The sequence below is a fragment of the Aptenodytes forsteri genome, unplaced genomic scaffold, assembly GCF_000699145.1.
Source record: "Aptenodytes forsteri isolate BGI_AS27 unplaced genomic scaffold, ASM69914v1 Scaffold349, whole genome shotgun sequence".
Taxonomy (NCBI): domain Eukaryota; kingdom Metazoa; phylum Chordata; class Aves; order Sphenisciformes; family Spheniscidae; genus Aptenodytes; species Aptenodytes forsteri.
The window spans coordinates 4,661,340-4,677,753 of record NW_008794452.1 but is presented as its reverse complement, the minus strand read 5'-3'; the positions used below and the strand labels follow the sequence as shown (position 1 = coordinate 4,677,753).

General features: G+C 52.9%; 1 protein-coding gene across 1 annotated transcript in view; it reads left to right on the top strand.

The window, feature by feature from the left end:
- Positions 1–16,414, top strand: part of CDH23 (cadherin related 23) — a 208,079-nt gene that overhangs the window by 125,482 nt on the left and 66,183 nt on the right. Inside the window, exons 13-16 of the mRNA XM_019474917.1 lie at positions 13,816–13,880; positions 14,446–14,683; positions 15,357–15,462; positions 15,882–16,009. Coding sequence (XP_019330462.1) covers positions 13,816–13,880; positions 14,446–14,683; positions 15,357–15,462; positions 15,882–16,009 — 537 coding nt within the window. The remainder of the gene's footprint in view (positions 1–13,815; positions 13,881–14,445; positions 14,684–15,356; positions 15,463–15,881; positions 16,010–16,414) is intronic.

Genomic DNA, 16,414 nt, shown 5'->3' with positions numbered 1-16,414 from the left:
GAGTGCTAAGGACAAATCAGGAGGTTTATGAGATCAGGAGGAACAGGGGAGCGCGTGGGCCAGGCAAGAGGTCGCCAAAGGATGGCAGGAGGCTTCCCACCAGCCGTTGTCAGAGATGGCCAAGCACAGCTGGCAGGACAGAGCAGCGCCTGCAGCTCCTTCCCAGCAGGGAGGCGAGTAGCTAAAACCACGGGGGGCCGAGGCAATGGGAGATAGCTCATCTTCTGCCCGGCCCGACATCCTGGGGAAGGAGGAGAAGTTAGTCCTAGCAGCCCAGAAGACCCTGGGCTGGTTGCCCATCTTCTAGCAAGCACCTTCCCCCTAGTCCCCCTTGGCTGTGTGTGGTCAGGTGGGTGTAGGCGAGGGGAAGGGGTTTCCTTTGTGACCTCGGAAGAGCAGTGAGCCTGCCCTGCCGAGCAAGCACGCTCCTCACTGCCACCCTTTCCCCACTGCCCTCTGCTTGGCCAGCTGAAAATGGAAAGGAAAAAAAAAGAGCAAGCAGACTTCATTTGTGGTGACAAATGGCCATTCGTCTCTGCAGCATTTCAGCTCCTAATGTCAGTGACAGCAGAGAAACATTGCCTGTTACACGTATAAATCAACTGTAAAACAACCCAAAGTGCAAGCAGCCAGCAGGCACCCAGAGCTGCTGCCTGCTTTCTGCTCTCTGCCTCTTTCACTTTGCCCAGAGATGCGTGGGCTCAGATATGCGCCCCTATGGCTTCCTGGGCAAATCTCGGTTACTTCCCTGGTGCGGCACAGCCTTGTCCGCCCTCTAAGATTTTGTTTGTCTGCTCTTTGTTCTCTATTTCACATTCCCTCCGTCTCCCTGTCTGTCCATTCATCCATCTATCCGTCTGTTTAATTCTGTCCGTGAAATGCATTTATCATATAGATTCAGGTAGTCATTTGCTTGTATGAGAACATCTGGAGAGTCCAGGCTTCACGGGAACAGCTCCTGCCATGTGCAGGGAGCCTGCAATACACCCAAAGGCAGTCTTCTCTCCTGCCTCCGTGCTCTTTACCTGTGTGATAAGCCCCTTAGGCCAGAGATTGCTTCTGGGTCTGCTTTTGCAGAGACCAGCGTGAAGGGGTCCTTACTCCAGTCAAAGCTTCCAGGTTGCCCTGTAACATAAATCATTGCAGTTTGGAGTTACACATGCGTTGCAACCCAATGGCTGAGCAGAGGGGAGAGCAGGCTGTCCAGGGCTCTGCAGTTGTTAGTAGCCTCTCCCAATGCAAACTTCTCTTTTCCCCTGCCCCAGGCCCTTCTGTGCAGGGGAAAGCCAGGCTGGAGAGGCTCCGAGGTCCCGCACAGTGGCACGCTCTGTCTGCAAGGCCGGGGTGAAGCGGGGTGGTGCAGGCAGAGGACTGGCTGACCAGAGCTCAGCCTGAATATATGGGCAAGTTCTGCCCCAGCTACCAACAGATATTATTCTTTTTTCTGAAACAACTGGCTATGAAGCCTTTTAATAACATAACAGAAAAGGTCAGAGAAAGAATTTCACACTTCTTGAGCAAGCAGGCAGCCAGTATAACTTCATGCCTTCCAGGAATGAGAGGCACCAAGAATATACACTGCACCCTAAATTAACTAGGACTCTGACACCCCCAGCCAAGTGCTGCCTGGGCAGCTGGTGGCTTTCGATGGGTGCTGGCTTTCCTAATAGCAGGGAGCAGGCTGGAAGGCTGTGCCCTGGAGAGGCGCGGTGAGCAAGGGTACTGGCTCCAGCACGGGGCAGAGGGCTCAGGGCTGTGTGCAGTAGGAAGCCCTGAGGAAGGACAGTGCTAGGGTGGATGAATGGCCATTCTTCTGCCGTAGCCATGATCAGTGCCTGTGATGGGATTAGCAAACATCTTCCAAAGCAAGTCCCAACAACTGGTTTTCTCCTGGGGTAAGAGGAGCAGGAGAGAGGAGGGTATCTCCAGCCCTGTCTCTCCCATATGAGAAGCCCAGTAGCTGGAGAAGAGGATGAGCTGTTAGACTAGAGACGTGTCTGCAGATCTTAGACCAGATGGAGGATAAATCCATTGCAGAAAGGGACAAATCAATAGGCAGACGAAGGAGGGACAGATAAAAGGGCATGGTCTGACATCCACGCCACTATCTAAGAGTATCAGTACAAGTCTTGCAGGAAGCGAGGTCTGGTGCGAATGGTGACGTTCCCAGAGGAAATCCCCTCTGCAGGAAGAAGAGCAATTTCGTGGAAGCGGGCAGTGAGGTGGGGACACCCAGAAGGAATGCCCTCTGCTTTGGGACAAAGCGCTGGGCAGGGGATGATCTGCTAGGGAGGAGCTGGTGGGGCCAGTCCCTCTGCCTAGTCCTGTTTGAGTCCAGAGGCAGCAGAAGCCCTCAGGTACATGCCCCTACGCTGCTGCTACTCTCCATCCTGCTCCAAGCTGCCTCATTGCTGGCAGCAGGGAGTAGTACTGCCGCTTTGCAAGCCCTCATGGAGCACGTCAGCTGAGATGGGAGTGGAAAGAAAAGTCTCAGCATCCCATGCCCGGTGGCTGCGAAGAGGACTGATGCTGGCCAGGCATCAGACCTAGCTGCTCAGGTCTCTGCTCCTTCCTTTCACAGGCGTGCAGGGTTTGAAAGTGGTCCCCTGGGCTCACATCCCATTAGCTGTGGTGGGGCTGGAAATACCCCGTGAGGTCCCTTCTGTGAGTTGGGGAGGGAGAGAGGCATTGGCACGAGATGGAGCTTTCAGCTGGGAAACTTTTTTGGGTGGAAGAAGCTATGAAAACATGGCCTTGCTTCTGGGGTCACCAAGACCCAGCCCAGCTTCCAGCGAGCTCCCCCCAAGAGGGAGAGGAGCAGGGGGGTTCAGCCCAGCATCCCCTCCTGTCCTTTTGGTGATGCGCTGGGGCTCTGGCACCAGCCGTGTCCCTCACGTGCGGTGGAGGATGCCTGGCTGGGAAGAGCAGGGAACGTGTGAGCCTGTGTTCGCGCCTGTCGCACTAAGACTGTGGCATGCCCAGCTTCTGCCACCTTGCAAGGCTACAGCATCTGAGTGCCGTGATGGGTGGAGCAGAGAGCACAGTGCCCCTCCAAAGCTGCCTTCAGACACTGCTGCTTTGACAGCAGCTGCCATGGGCTGAGGTTAGCGCGGTGCCGGCTTCCCAAAAGCCAGGGACCTGCACGGTGGCGTAGGTACGTGCCTCGCTCTCCATTGCTGATGTATTTGCTAGACCTGGAGGAATGGGGAAGGGGGCTAAGTTGACCCAGCAGGAGGTAACAATTAAGGGGCGGGAGGTCTCCTTAAGCTCCTCATATCTTACAAATCTGCACAGCAAAGTCCTCCTGAAAAGTTCCGATAACAAAATCATTAAAGCCCAAACAAACCAAGAGTAACTTTGTGTTAACAAAACAATGCATTTTATTTGCCTTGAAGGGTGTGGAGAAAAATGGTTCTCCAGGGAAGTGTGGAAAGTAATCCTAGCTCCATGATCCCTCCTCTCTGCTTTATTTGCCCCGGTCTGGCTTGGCTGCGCAGGCTGGGATCGGTTGCTGCGGGGTCCGTCAGCCAGCTGGCGAGCAGGAGCAAGCTGGGGAGGCTGCTGTGTGGCTCCCTCACAGCCCACACTCCCTGGCAAATGGCTGGGATGAAAAGGGGGAGATGTGGAGGGGTTTCCAGGGAGTGCATTACCCGGCTGTCCACTGTCAACCCCCACACAAGCATCTCCCAGCAGAGGCATTAACCCCTGCAGTTCCTGATGCTCTCCTGCTGGCTCTTCTTTACTCAGACTGGGTCAGATGAGTCAGCTGCCCGTTCAGGCACCTCTCTCAGACCAGCCACCCTTTAAAAATAACATCAATGCCTCCCTGGGATTTGTGATTTGTCCCAAATCCTTGCTGAGTTAGTGACTGCCTTCTCCCTGGGATCCTACCCTCCCACATCCTTGTGAGGTTATGTTCTTTGCCTTGCTTTGATGTCCCTCTTGCCCAGAAATACCTCTGGTCTGGCATGGCGCTGGGTTGCTCCCCATGACAGCCACCCTCAAGAGAAGTCAGAAGGGGATGCTGAGACTTTTCAGAGCTTTGAAATGTTGCCCACACACACGACATTTTCGGGCAAGCCTGCTGGTATGCTTTCCAGAGTTATCTTTTGCAGACCCTCAGGAATAGTCTGAGCATCTCCAGCAGTCTGCAGACCTCAGACTATAAACTACAGTGCCCAATTCAACCATCAGGCATCGATTTCAGCGTGGGAATGATTTTCTGTAGCTTGTGGTATGCAGCAAGGCGGGTAAAATAAGCACCGTTTTCCCTTGGGGCTTGATAATCTGAATCTGTAAGACAGTCTTGTGCTTTAAAAAAGCCGCTTTCCCTTTTTTTTCTCTGAGTTTCAGATTATAATTTTCAGATTATTTTACAGAGGGGGGAAAGAGAAGTTTCCTCTGTCTTTTCTGCAAATGCATTAGCCTATATATTCTTTTATATATACGTGTGTCTGTGTATATGTATTTATTATTTTATATATAGATATATTCTGGTTCACATTCCTGAATAGTCCCTTTCTGCTACCCTCCATGGATTGTCCCCTCCCTGGTCATTGTCCCCGACACATCCATTCACCTGGATTCTCGTCTTCCCCCTTTCTGCCACTGCACTTCCTCGGGAGAAGCCTTGTTAGTAAGAGCCTAATGAAGTAAATGTGCTAATTAACCTTCTATTACTCTCCTCATTAAGGCAACCTTTAATTTGGTCGGCAAAGTTTCTCTCCTTTACCACCCAGCTGTCAGTTTTCTTCTGCTTCTTCGATCTCTCTTTGGCCTCACATCGGGGATGGGAAAATCGATCCCAGCCTGATTTTCTTTCCCCTTCTTTCCAGCCAGCTGTAAACGCCAGTCAACAAGAAAGTAATAATGTAGTTTTCCCACCCTGGGAAGGAGAGTTGCAGATATCAATAAGCACCTATTTAAAATGCAAATCGCTTTCTCAATCAGCCTTCAGTCTGCCGCTGGTGTGAGTTTGGCAGGGGCACAGGGATGCTGTGGGCTCCCGCATCCTAGCCCAGAGCTTTGCAGCAGTCCTAGGGCAGCTTTGGGGTACCCAGGTGGGTTGCACCCCTCTGGGTTTGTCCAACTCCAAGTGCACATGGCCGATCTGGGTGGGATGCAGCTTTGCTTGCAAACCTGGGGGGTTTCCTCCCGTTGCCTGTGCAGCCTTCAGGTCTCACCCCACCCTGCATTCCTCCATCCCTTTGGCCAAGGGCACCCGCTGTCCCCTGATGTCTGCGTAGCTGCCGCTGTCTTTTGTTTCTTGATGATCTCCAAAGCTTTTCTTTTTCCTTCTTTTTCTTGGAGGAAAAAGTGAACACAGGGGGCAGAAACAGTCCAAGATAAAAGGCAGTAGTTGTAGAGACTGAGCAGAGGAGCTGGCTGTAGCTTTGAGCTGCTGGTGGGTGAGGTGCTGCGCCAAGGGCTGTGTTTCTCTCTCACGTGCTGATGGTGACTGTGTGGACCAGTCTTGAGGGAACGCCTACATCACTCCTGATTTTGGGAAGATTGCATGGAGTAAGGAACATGGCCAGTCAGAGCAGGGAGTGAGGTGGGGAAATACCTTGCAAATCAATGGATGGATGAAGAGACTTCCAGGGATGAGCATACTTTCAGCTTCTGCGGGGAATCAGGTGGGAGATAAACCATCCCCTGCCTCATCTGTGGCACCTGAGATTGCCACACCTCAACATTAGGACCAGAGAGTGGTGCACCCCATCATCTCACAGGGCATCAGTGGTCAGTAGGACAGCATTCCCCCACGCTGTGATGGGGATAGCACAGGACTTCTCAACCTTTTCCAGTTGACTGACCCTCTAAATTTTGGTCAGGGGTTGAAGGTCCCTGTGCAGCCTGCTTGTTTGTGTCCTGCTCTGCAGGGAGTCCCTACTGCACATGTGTTAGGAGTAGCTTGTACCTCCTCTGCCTTCCTGCATGGGTTTGGGGAGCACAGGATGGTCTGGGGAGCACACTGGGAGAGGAGTACTCCCAGGTCAGCCTCCATCCTTTCTTTCCTCTTGAAGTGAATGGAAAATGTATCTGAAAGCCCTTGCTGGATAGGGTGAACACCAGGGAGGTGGTAATGGCAGACTGCCAGCTAAACATCCAGGGAGAGCTGGGTGTTGCAGAGGATGGGCTCAGGAGGAGGAGTCCCAGTTGCAGGCTGGAGGGAGGTAGGATGTGGACCCACTTTGGGGCAGCAGTAACAGGGTATGCATCCTCACTGGGAAGGCTTTGGCCTGGGCGTGGCAATAAAGGCATTTTACTAGGTCCGGGTGAGAGCCAGGGCAAGGCTCGCCCTTGGAAGGGAGGTTGCAGAGGGAGGGCTGATTTCTGATGTCCTCCAAGCCTGGACTTTGTCCCTCCTTCCAGCCCTTCTCCCCTCCCCTGGCCCACATGGCTCACCCTCCCTGTTAGCATCTTAATTGATCTTGTTGTTCTCAATCCCCCTGAGTGCTCCGACTCCAGCTGTGCTTAAACAGAACAAAATCTCTTCCAATTTCCCCACCGCTTAAAAGAAAATTGAATTCTTTATCTGCAAGAGGAGAGGAAAACTGCAAATACATGAAACAGTAAAGAGTTAAATAAAGCAGACGAATCCAAATTGCCTGGAAAGTTAAACATGAATGGCTTCTCTTCTTCCTGCGTGCTTTTTGGTTTTTTTAAAAAATATAAATGTGCTTGCACTCCTTGTTTCTGTTAAATATTCTTATCAATCCAGCTCTGTAAATAAAGGGAAGGGGAGGAGGGAGTTACCAGGTAGCAATGTGATTGACGGATCTGAAGTCCTCGTCTTTCTGTCAAGGCCCAGTGCTCTTTGGCTGTGTTTATCTCTTTAATTTAAATATCAATCTGTAAGACCAAAATGGGGTGGAATAGGAATCATGACAGCCCGAGCACTGAGGAGAGAGACACTTATTGCAGCTTTTGCAGCCACTCCCTGTCCTGATGCAGCTGTCAGGATAAATGCACAGCTAAAGCGCAGAGGTGGGAAAAACAAAACAAAACTACAGCCCCTCCCCCCAAAAAAAAAGCCAGTCCAGCCCATGAGATGGGAAAGAAAAACATGGAGCAAATACAGACCTGCTCCTGTCCAAATTGCATCCTGCAAAGCACAAGTCGGGCAGCAGGATTCCCCCCACCCTTCCCAGTGTTCCCAGTAGGAGACGGGGTTGGGTGATTTTCCCTTGCTGCTGGCTTTGGCTGGTGATTTGGGACGTGGCTGGGACATGATGGGAGAATTTTTCCCAAGGTGATGCTTGCTGGTGTGCGAACACCCCGGCTTCACACGTCCTTCTCAGCAGTCCCTTTAGGGCAATTGCCATCTTCACCTCACTACGTCCTCTCCCAGACTCAGCACCTCTGAGCAAGGGCAATTCCATCGTGCTTTCCCACCCACAAAGCTCCAGCAAAGCCACTGCTCCTGGGATTTTAATGTTTTCCAAGCTGGCTTCCCCCATGCCCCTAGCACCCATGTGTCTCCCAAAGCAGCTGGAGCTCTGTTTCCTCAAGCAAAGAGCTCCCATGCAAATCAGCACCCAGTGGGTGCTGTTAGCTGAAGCGATGCTGCGAGAGGCAATGTCGCCCTGTGGACAGATGACCTTGTGCAGCTCATCATGCTGCTGACGAGTTGCTGTTGGGGTGTTAACGGGAGGTTAATTTACCTAAACTGGGCATCTGGGAGCCGTGAGATGTATAAATCAATCTCCTGAGATCCATCACACCATCCAGAGGCCACTTCTGCCTCGGGCCATAGGGTCTGCTTGATCTTCCAGTGGCTGGCTGCTGTGTCCTGTAACCAAACCTCTTTTGGCACCTCCAGTCACAGGAATAAAGCTAAGGCTCTCCATCCCCTAAAACACCCTTGAGAAGCGGCTGCTTGCTGTCTGACTGAGACTTGGGTGTAGTTTCCAGCTCCTGGGGAGTGAGGATGTTGTCTTCCTAGAGCTCAGCCCATGGCTTCTGGACCACGGTTTTCCTTGGGTTGAACAAGGAGCATCCCCATTGTTCTCTCTGGGAGTGCCTCTGCCTGGCAGGGATGTGTTTTGGGCTACCCCTTGCTGACAAACTAAAAAGCCTGCTCTCCGGCTGGGTTTACTTCACACTCGGAGCAACCACGCGCTGCATCCAGTTTCAGGGTGAATTATCTTCATTCCTGCTAGACAAAGGTTGGGCCTTGCCGTTCCCTTTCTCCAGGCTGGGATTCAATATGTTCGTGTCCATCTCCAGGCAAGGACCTGTTCGGCTCTTCTCTCCTCCTTTGCTTTTGTCCCCCCTCTCCCTGCTGTGCCCTAGATGATGCTCCTCATCACCTGGATGAAATGGAGTTGCAGATGGTGGGAGGCGTGACTGGCTTCCAGGAGCTCTTGCAAATACTTCAGAGATCATTGGGGATTTATATTTCCTCCACCGGACTTTGACCTTAATTTCTTCCATTTTGCTGGGCTGTAAAATTCATTAGAGACCCAACAGCAAAGTGATTGAGATGTCAAGCCAGGCAATTGTGTGGTTATTTAATCTATCAGATGTGCCGCTTGCCATTTAGGTGGACAACAGGAGAATATGAAATCAATACGCTACATTAGTGGAGTACTTGCAACCAGCTCCAACGCGGAGCTCCAGTAAAACCCACCGAGGCGGGCGTCTAAATGGTCTTGGTGTCACCTTGCATGATGCAAACCTGCGCTCAAGACACCTGCTTCTCTCGCTCAAGGGCTGTCGTCTGTTGGCTCGCGTTTTAAACCCTGGTCTCCAGCCATTGCAACAGCCCAGCTACAGTAAATTACTCCCCGCTAAATCTAGGCTGCCCAGGCAAGTGTTAACCTCGCTCGCAAGGAGCTGATGTTGCAGGGTCCGCTGTTATAAAACACAATCAAGGAGGCTGTTGTTTTCCCCGGCAGCTGGCAGAAGAGGTGGGGAAAAGCTCTGCAATTCCCAGGGGGGTTGATTGGCTATTTTTTCACCCCCAGCCAGGTTCAGCGCAGCCCTCTGGGGTCATTAGTGGTGACTGAGCTCCCAGCTCGGTGCGTGGTCTGGAGCTGCTGGGGAAGGCGGCGGTGGCAATACCCCGGCATCGCCCTGGTTCCCCGCTCCTGCCTCCTTCCTTCCCGGCTAATCACGCCACTGGGCTCCAGCGCAGCGATGCCAGATGACTCTGCTCGCACTTGATTGCTGCCTCCCACCAGGCAGCCGCTCTTTAAAGGCCTGGGAAAGAGTGCAGTCAGGGCAGGCGGTGCCAGTGAAAGAGCTGTTTTCTGTCTGGGAAGGGTGTAATGACTTTAAGTAGGTTTTCCGTTGGTTTTCTTGATCCAGTTTTGCAGCCCGGCGATTGCTTCTCATGGAAGCTCTTGGCCCTTCACACTTCTCTCCCCCAAATCACAAATCAAATCCCAACCTGGGTGGATACCAGAGGTTAGCTGTTATTCCCCTGGGGCCTGAAGATTGCAATAGGTTGTATTTAAGAAGGAATGCTTGCTGTTTAACACATACAGGTTTAGGTGGCTTAGAAAATCAGTATGATGATGGGACATGGCTCCCCACCCTGGGTTGCTTGTACTGCGGTCTGAGCAGCCTGTGGCTGCCCAGTCTGCCCCAAGGAGAGACCGTCTTTGCCTCATTTTCCTAGAAAACCAGAAAAAAGTAGGAAGCAGATGAGAATCCTCCTTCCATTTGCTTTCTCCCGTGGCCCAAGCCCCAGGCATCTCGCTGGCATGGTGGTGCCTTGGTGTCCCCGCTGCCCACCCGGCAGGGCCAGGGGAGCAGGCAGGCAGGCAGCAGCGGGACGAGACTTACGCCCGGTCACTCCGGTACCCTGACAGCTTTTTGACGTTTGGTAATTGCTGTCCTGCTATGACTCTCTTAAGCAGAGAGCTTCTGGCCAGAGCAATTTGCTCCCCATCAATTTTTATTTCCTGGTTTCTGCATGTGAGGTAGGGGAGGGAAAACAAAGAGGGTGAACTAGAACAAACTGAGCTGGGACCTGCTCCAGCAGCCCTGTGCGTATGGAAAGGTGGGAAGGATTTGGTTCCCTTGGTGCCGGTGGAGCCATCTTCAGGCAGGCAGGACATGGCAGCCCGTCTCATCCAGCCAGCAATGAGTTGTCCTTCCAACATGCTTTGTTCACCCCTGTAACCAACCTCCAGCTGTTCATCCCTGCCTGACAGGTTTGGGGGGAGGACTGCCATCCCAGGGACTCCACAGGGGATCCGTGCTGCCCCAAAAGGCTCTTCTTGGCTTTCTAAGCTCTTCCCCACTCCTCCTGTCGTGCTCCCTGAAGCTGCTGTGAGTAGAGTTAATCTCAGGCAGTTTAAGGAGTCATTGAGTGGGGCTTGGCGGATGATGAATGTTGAAACCATTACTGGTGAAGCTCCGTGGAGCTGTTTAAAACTGAATTCTCCCATGTAAATTTCTGCTTCATCAATCCTGATGACATGTCAAACATTGCTGCTGTTTCCTGAACAAATTGGACAACATGCCCTTTCCTGCAGATTTGCCCACAAGAGCAGAACCGCTCGCCGGCTCCTCGCTTTTGTCTCCGGCTCTGCTGGCCCACAAGCCGGTGGGAAAGGATGGACGTGACAGCCCTTGGTGGAGCAAAAGGGAGACATCCAAAATATTTGTGCTTGGGGGACGGAGATGAATGGAGGACTGGGCTGTGGGTATTTGTGCGCACCTGTGATTCACATGCTGGGTGCCCATGCCGTGCTGCAGCTCAGTAAATTAATCCTTTGGGTTATCCAGGCTTCCTCTTCTTGCCGCTCTCCTGGAGTTTAGCTGTGCAAACGTGGGGTTTGTTAGAAACAGTCTGCGCCAGTGACAGCTCATAAAAGTACAGATGTGGACCCGTGTTTTCATCCTGCCCTTTTGCAGGCTCCAGTGGGCAAATCCCGCTTTAATATTCTGGGCAGGAGAGGAGCAGCCGTAAAAGCCATTTGATTGCTTCTCCAGGTGGAACCCCAGGAAACTTCCAGCCAGATGCCTTTCCTCCCCCGGCTGCGGGGATGGATGCGTGCGTACTGGGGGGGACCAGTCAGTGAGGGGGGCCAGCCGCGGGAAAACAGCTGGTACCCAGGGATTGCAAAAGGCCCTGCAAAGCCATCGGCTCGGTGGAATTTGGGGTATTCTGCACGCAGGTTGCGTTTGCTCCATGGGAGCCTTTGGGATCGCTTTGCAAAGGGGGTGCGTGTCGCCTCCCCAAGGGGTTCGAGCATCTGAGCATCTTTTTTACCCTTAGAGAGAAAACATTTGATAACGCAGAAACGAGCGTAGATCCAAAATTAAATATGCTGAGCGTGCATGGTTTTGCTTTTTGCATATTCCCTGTCACGCTCAAGTAACCTGCACCATTACCCTGCATTATGTCCATGACGTTCAGTTGCCAGGAAAGCCATCAAGCAAGCATCACCTTCCACCTCCCCTGGTGTAAATCAGGGTAATTAATTAGCCCGGCTGGTGAGGTGGTGTATGGGGCAGAGTTAGGCTGCCCGGCCTCCTGGCTCCTCGTGAGCGGATCACTTTGCCTTGCTGGCAGTTTTGGCTGGCCCGGCATCACTGCAACTTGGGGTCCAGCCCACCCGCCTGGCTCAGCTCCTCAGGGCTCCACCGCTTCCCATGCTGAGCGGCTCTGTGCTAACCTTCTTTTAACCTTCCTCCTTCCCTATATTTTTTTCCCCCAGCAGAAGAAAATTACACTTTCCCAGTGTTGTCTGTCACCGCAATGAGCACTTACAAGTGCAATTGTATGGGGCCAAATGAAGGGAATTAGTTTTGCCCGTGCTTTGTGGCACTGTCAGGCCCCCTGTAAATCATTATCTCATCACCAGCTGATCCAGGTGCATGGAAAATGCCTTTCTGGGCTCTGCTCTTGCACCAGCCACTTAGGGATTAATGGGACCTAGGGGTTCACAGAGGTTGTGGGCACAGAAGTAACGTCTGGGAAAAATTCTGGCTGGGAGGTCAAGGGCCGGCTCGTACCAGGTGATACTGAGGATGCTCAAAGCGCTCAAGGATTTTGGGGGGAGAGGACCCAGAGCCTGTGTTGGCCAGCCCCGACCGTGTGTTGGGGGTTTGCCACCGCGATACGCAGCCACCTGGGCTAGTGGCAGGTGTTAGGATGGGGGACTAATACCATTATTAATTTGCTGAGGGAAGCTGGGGTGGGCAGATTAACCCCCCTACTCCCCAGGTGTTTCCATTCAGAAAAGCAGCCAGACTCTGGCTGGGATGGGGCGTCTTCATAGATGTCCTCCCTGGTGTCCTCTAAGGAGCAAGATGCACCCCAGAGGGGACTTGACCCTCCAGGAGCAGGTGCCTCTCGCTCAACGGGCATCTCTCCGGGAAGATTTTGGCAGGTTTGTTCCGTTTTGATGAATGCAATTGCAATGCACACGAAAAGTAAATCTCATCTTAGCAGTGGAGAGGAAAATGGGGGAAATCTGTAGGTCTGAAAGGTTGGCTCCACCAGCGCACCCTTCAGCTGGCGTAAAGCAGCAGGAATTTACCACCCGAGCTGGGGAAGCATTCGGGGGGGGAAAAAATGAATTAATTCAGGCTAGTTTTCGTGCCTTTGCCCCTCTGCCACCCCATGGAGTGGCAGGTAAGCAGTGCAGGGGGGTAAAGCTGTTTGATGTGCTCAAACTCCTACTCTGCTGTCAAGGGTAATCAAGGCCATGAATAAATCAGGAAGGTTTCAGGAATGGTTTCAGCAGTGTTCCATGCCAGTCCTAAAATACAGCCTTTTGCTGGTATCTGGACATAAAATGTGTCTTTGACCCTGCTTTTTCACAGACCTGTTGATGTCTAAGTAATCCAGACAGGACTCAATTTAGAAAATATACTGGGGGAGAAAAAGGATATTTTGGGGCTTGTATTCCACTTTCCTCACCTAAAAATAAAATTTTCTGCTCCTTTTTCCTGCCACTGCTCATGCATGTTTTATATATTCATTAGAGAAAAGACTTTAAAACATACATAAATCTTGCCTTGTTCATCCAGAGCTGACACACTGTTTCACGCACCTTCCCCAGAAAGTTCTGGTTGCTTAGCCGTGACCAGCCTGCTCCAGCTTCAGCAGCTGGCAGCGGTGTATGTGCATCCAGTCCTGCCGCCGACAGCGGCTTGGCTGAGAGCCAGCACTGGACACGCGTGCCGCAACATCCCGAGAGGCATTGGTTCATCGGTGGGGTTGCAGCAGGTTGCACCCCCAGAAGAGCTGTCCAGTGGGACCTGCTTGTGGAAAGCAAGGTCCAAATCCCTTTCCTTGCTTTTCCTGGTCTGTATTTTAGCCTGGGGGGCAGTTTTGAAGTGGGATAGGTTTTTATTTCTCTCCCCATAGCCCCAGGCATGCTGCCAGCCCTGAATGTGCAGGGAACAGTAAGAGCTGTGGATGCGGGGTCCCAGCTCTTTGGCTTCACAGGGCCAGGACGGGTGGCCCGCAAGAATTGTCCATGGAGACCTTTATTTCACATATGCTTCCCAGATTAGCTGAGTATGTCAGGGAAAGTAAGTAGGCATAAAATTTCCCACTGCCAAATTTCCCACAGGTTTTGGGAGTGATGCTGAGAGATGTTGATGGAGGGCTGTTATCTAGAGTAGGCTGCAAGTCAGGGATGCGCTGAATAACCCAGGCGAGCACAGACAGCCCCAGCCCCACGTCTCTCAGGTGATAAATGGCAGCACACAAGGTCTGCGCTGGTGCTAGCCTGCTGGCACCTGAGTAGAAGGAGGTAAAGAGGATGTAATGGATTCACTAGTGTGTGTAATGCAACGTTCCCATAAACACCTTCATTTATTAATTAACTTTTATTTTTTCAGGCAACTGACAATGATGTGGGCACATACGGGAAAGTCAGTTATTTTTTCAGCGATGACCCTGACCGGTAAGTGTGACTGAACCACCGGCACGACTTTGATTCTTCAAAATCCTCTTCTAACCTCACTAAGAAGTCACGTGGCAATTAAGGGCATCTGTTATGTCCTACCCACGAGATACCCTATGAAAACCCCACTATGCTGTCTCCCGAAGGGGTGACTTAACTTCAGCACATGCCTGATGCTCAGCATGTTTAATTGCTTTGCTAAATCAGGACCTACAGGCACCAGCATTGCTTGGGACCGATAAATGCATTTGCCAGTGAGTTGTTGGCCCTGGAGCATCGCGTGTGACCCACTCTTGGTGGGCGGTTGGGGGAGGCATGTGGGCTGCCCAGCAGAAGGGATCTGGGGGCCTCTGAGCCCACTTTCTCTGCCTGTAGAGCAGCACTGAGGGTTTCTACCCCACCACCTGCACCAAGCTCTTGAAGATGCTCTGGGACCTAATATCCCTCAGAAGAAAGCCATGAACTTCACCCACCACAGTGCTAGCTGTCAGGCTGCTGCCACCCCATCTCTCCATCTCCAGCGTGTGGTCACTGGGGCTTTCCCCCTCCTCTCCTGTCCCCTCAGTTTCTCGCTGGACAAGGACACGGGCGTAATCCTCCTGACGGCTCGGCTGGACTTTGAGACCACGCAGCGCTACACCCTGACCGTCATCGCCCGGGATGGCGGCGGGGAGGAGACAACAGGGCGCGTCCGGATCAATGTCCTCGACGTCAATGACAACGTCCCCACCTTCCAGAAGGAGGCATACCTGGGGGCCCTGCGGGAGAACGAGCCCTCCGTCACTCAGGTGGTCCGGCTCCGGGTGAGGGACCAGAGCGGCTCCTCCACTCGGGATGCGCGCTGGGGAGACAGGAGCGGGTTAGGTCCCTGTCCACCCCTGCTGCCATCCCTCCTGCATCCTTCCTGAAAAATCTTTTGTGCTTCACTGCAAACTGCAACTGGGTGTGGTGCTGCAGTCATGGGCTGCCTCCCTCCTCCTCCTCTCCCATAAGTCCCATGCCTATACGGCATACCCAGGACCTGGGGCTTCTCCCAGGGCACAGGCGCTGCCTCTGTATCACCTTGCTCTGCTCAATAAAGGCAGCAGACACCAAGGGGAAGGTGCTCTGTTTGTTGTTGATGGAGCTGTAAGCCTCTGCTGTGGAGGGAAGGCAGGTAGGGAGGACTGTTTGCTCCTTCAGCACAAGAATAAACTTTGCTGTGATGCAAGAGCACAACTTTTCCTCCGTTGGGCCAGGCTGGGTGAGTGCCACAGGGAGGCAGAGAGGGGGATCCATCAAGTCCTTTCTGGGAGGCAGGGTGGGAGGAGAGGCTGGTTTACAAACCCCCTCAGTGCCCCCGATGAGTGCATCTTCCTCCATCGCTTTTCCACTCTCCTTGGGCACAGCCTGCACCTCCCATCCCCTCGGCTCTCTCCCGTTGCACGTCACCAGCACAGCTCCTGTGTTCATTTATTGCCTCTACTCATGCCCTAGGCATCTGATGAGGACTCCCCTCCAAACAACCAGATCACATACAGCATCGTGCAAGCATCTGCCTTCCGCGACTACTTTGACATTACCGTGTCAGAAGGGTACGGAGGTAAGCGCTGGTCCCGGGACCGCAGTGCCCTTGACGAGCAGCAGCATGGCCCTGACAAGCAGCAGCAGCTCAGGCTGCGCTCACAGGCTTGCAAGCAGTCATGTCAGCAAACTTTAAGAAGCTGCACCAGCAGCTCCTCTGCTTGTCCTGACCTTGCCTGCAACATGGTCCTTTGCAGCAGGGCTTGAGCTGAGCCACTGCAGAGCCGTGTTTCCATGGGTGTACAGCTCCTCACTTCGAGTTATGCCAGTGCAAGGAGCTCAGTAATGCCCAGTGCTCGTGTTTTCGGGGCATTTCCACCTCAAGCAGGCACTGTTGGCCCTGGGGAGGCGGTGTGGATGGGCCACCCCCCGATCCTGCCCGCCATCCTGCTCGGTGCATGAATGCCCCCCTGACCACCCCGCTTTGCATCCTTTCAGTGATCAGCGTGAACCACCCCCTCGACTACGAGCAGGTGGCCAACGGGGTTATTTACCTGACTGTGATGGCCAAGGATGCTGGCAACCTGCCGCTCAACAGCACTGTCCCCGTCACCATTGAGGTGTTTGTAAGTACAGCACCTGACGATCCTGTCGTGGTTTCCCTGCAATTGCTCCATAGCAGTGCCATTAATCCATCGATAACCCAGCAAAACTATCCTACCCTGTGGATGTGTACATGTGGATTGCAATTACATATGTCTCATATGTATATATGTGTCATATATGTCTCAGGTACATATGTGTCATACATATTGGTTAAAGAAAGGCTGTCCCTGGCATTTGGTAAGGTCTGAGTGACAGAGGGTGAGTGAGAGTGTCTCTGAGGGGGCATCACCACAGACGAGTGCAGATGGGCTGTCCTGAAACCCATGCACCTCCTGCCTCTCCTTGGCTGTGCACGATGCACAGAGAAGCCGCTGGAAGCAATGTGGTAGGAGCCCCAGCTAATGACGGGGCGAGGAGCAGAGCTG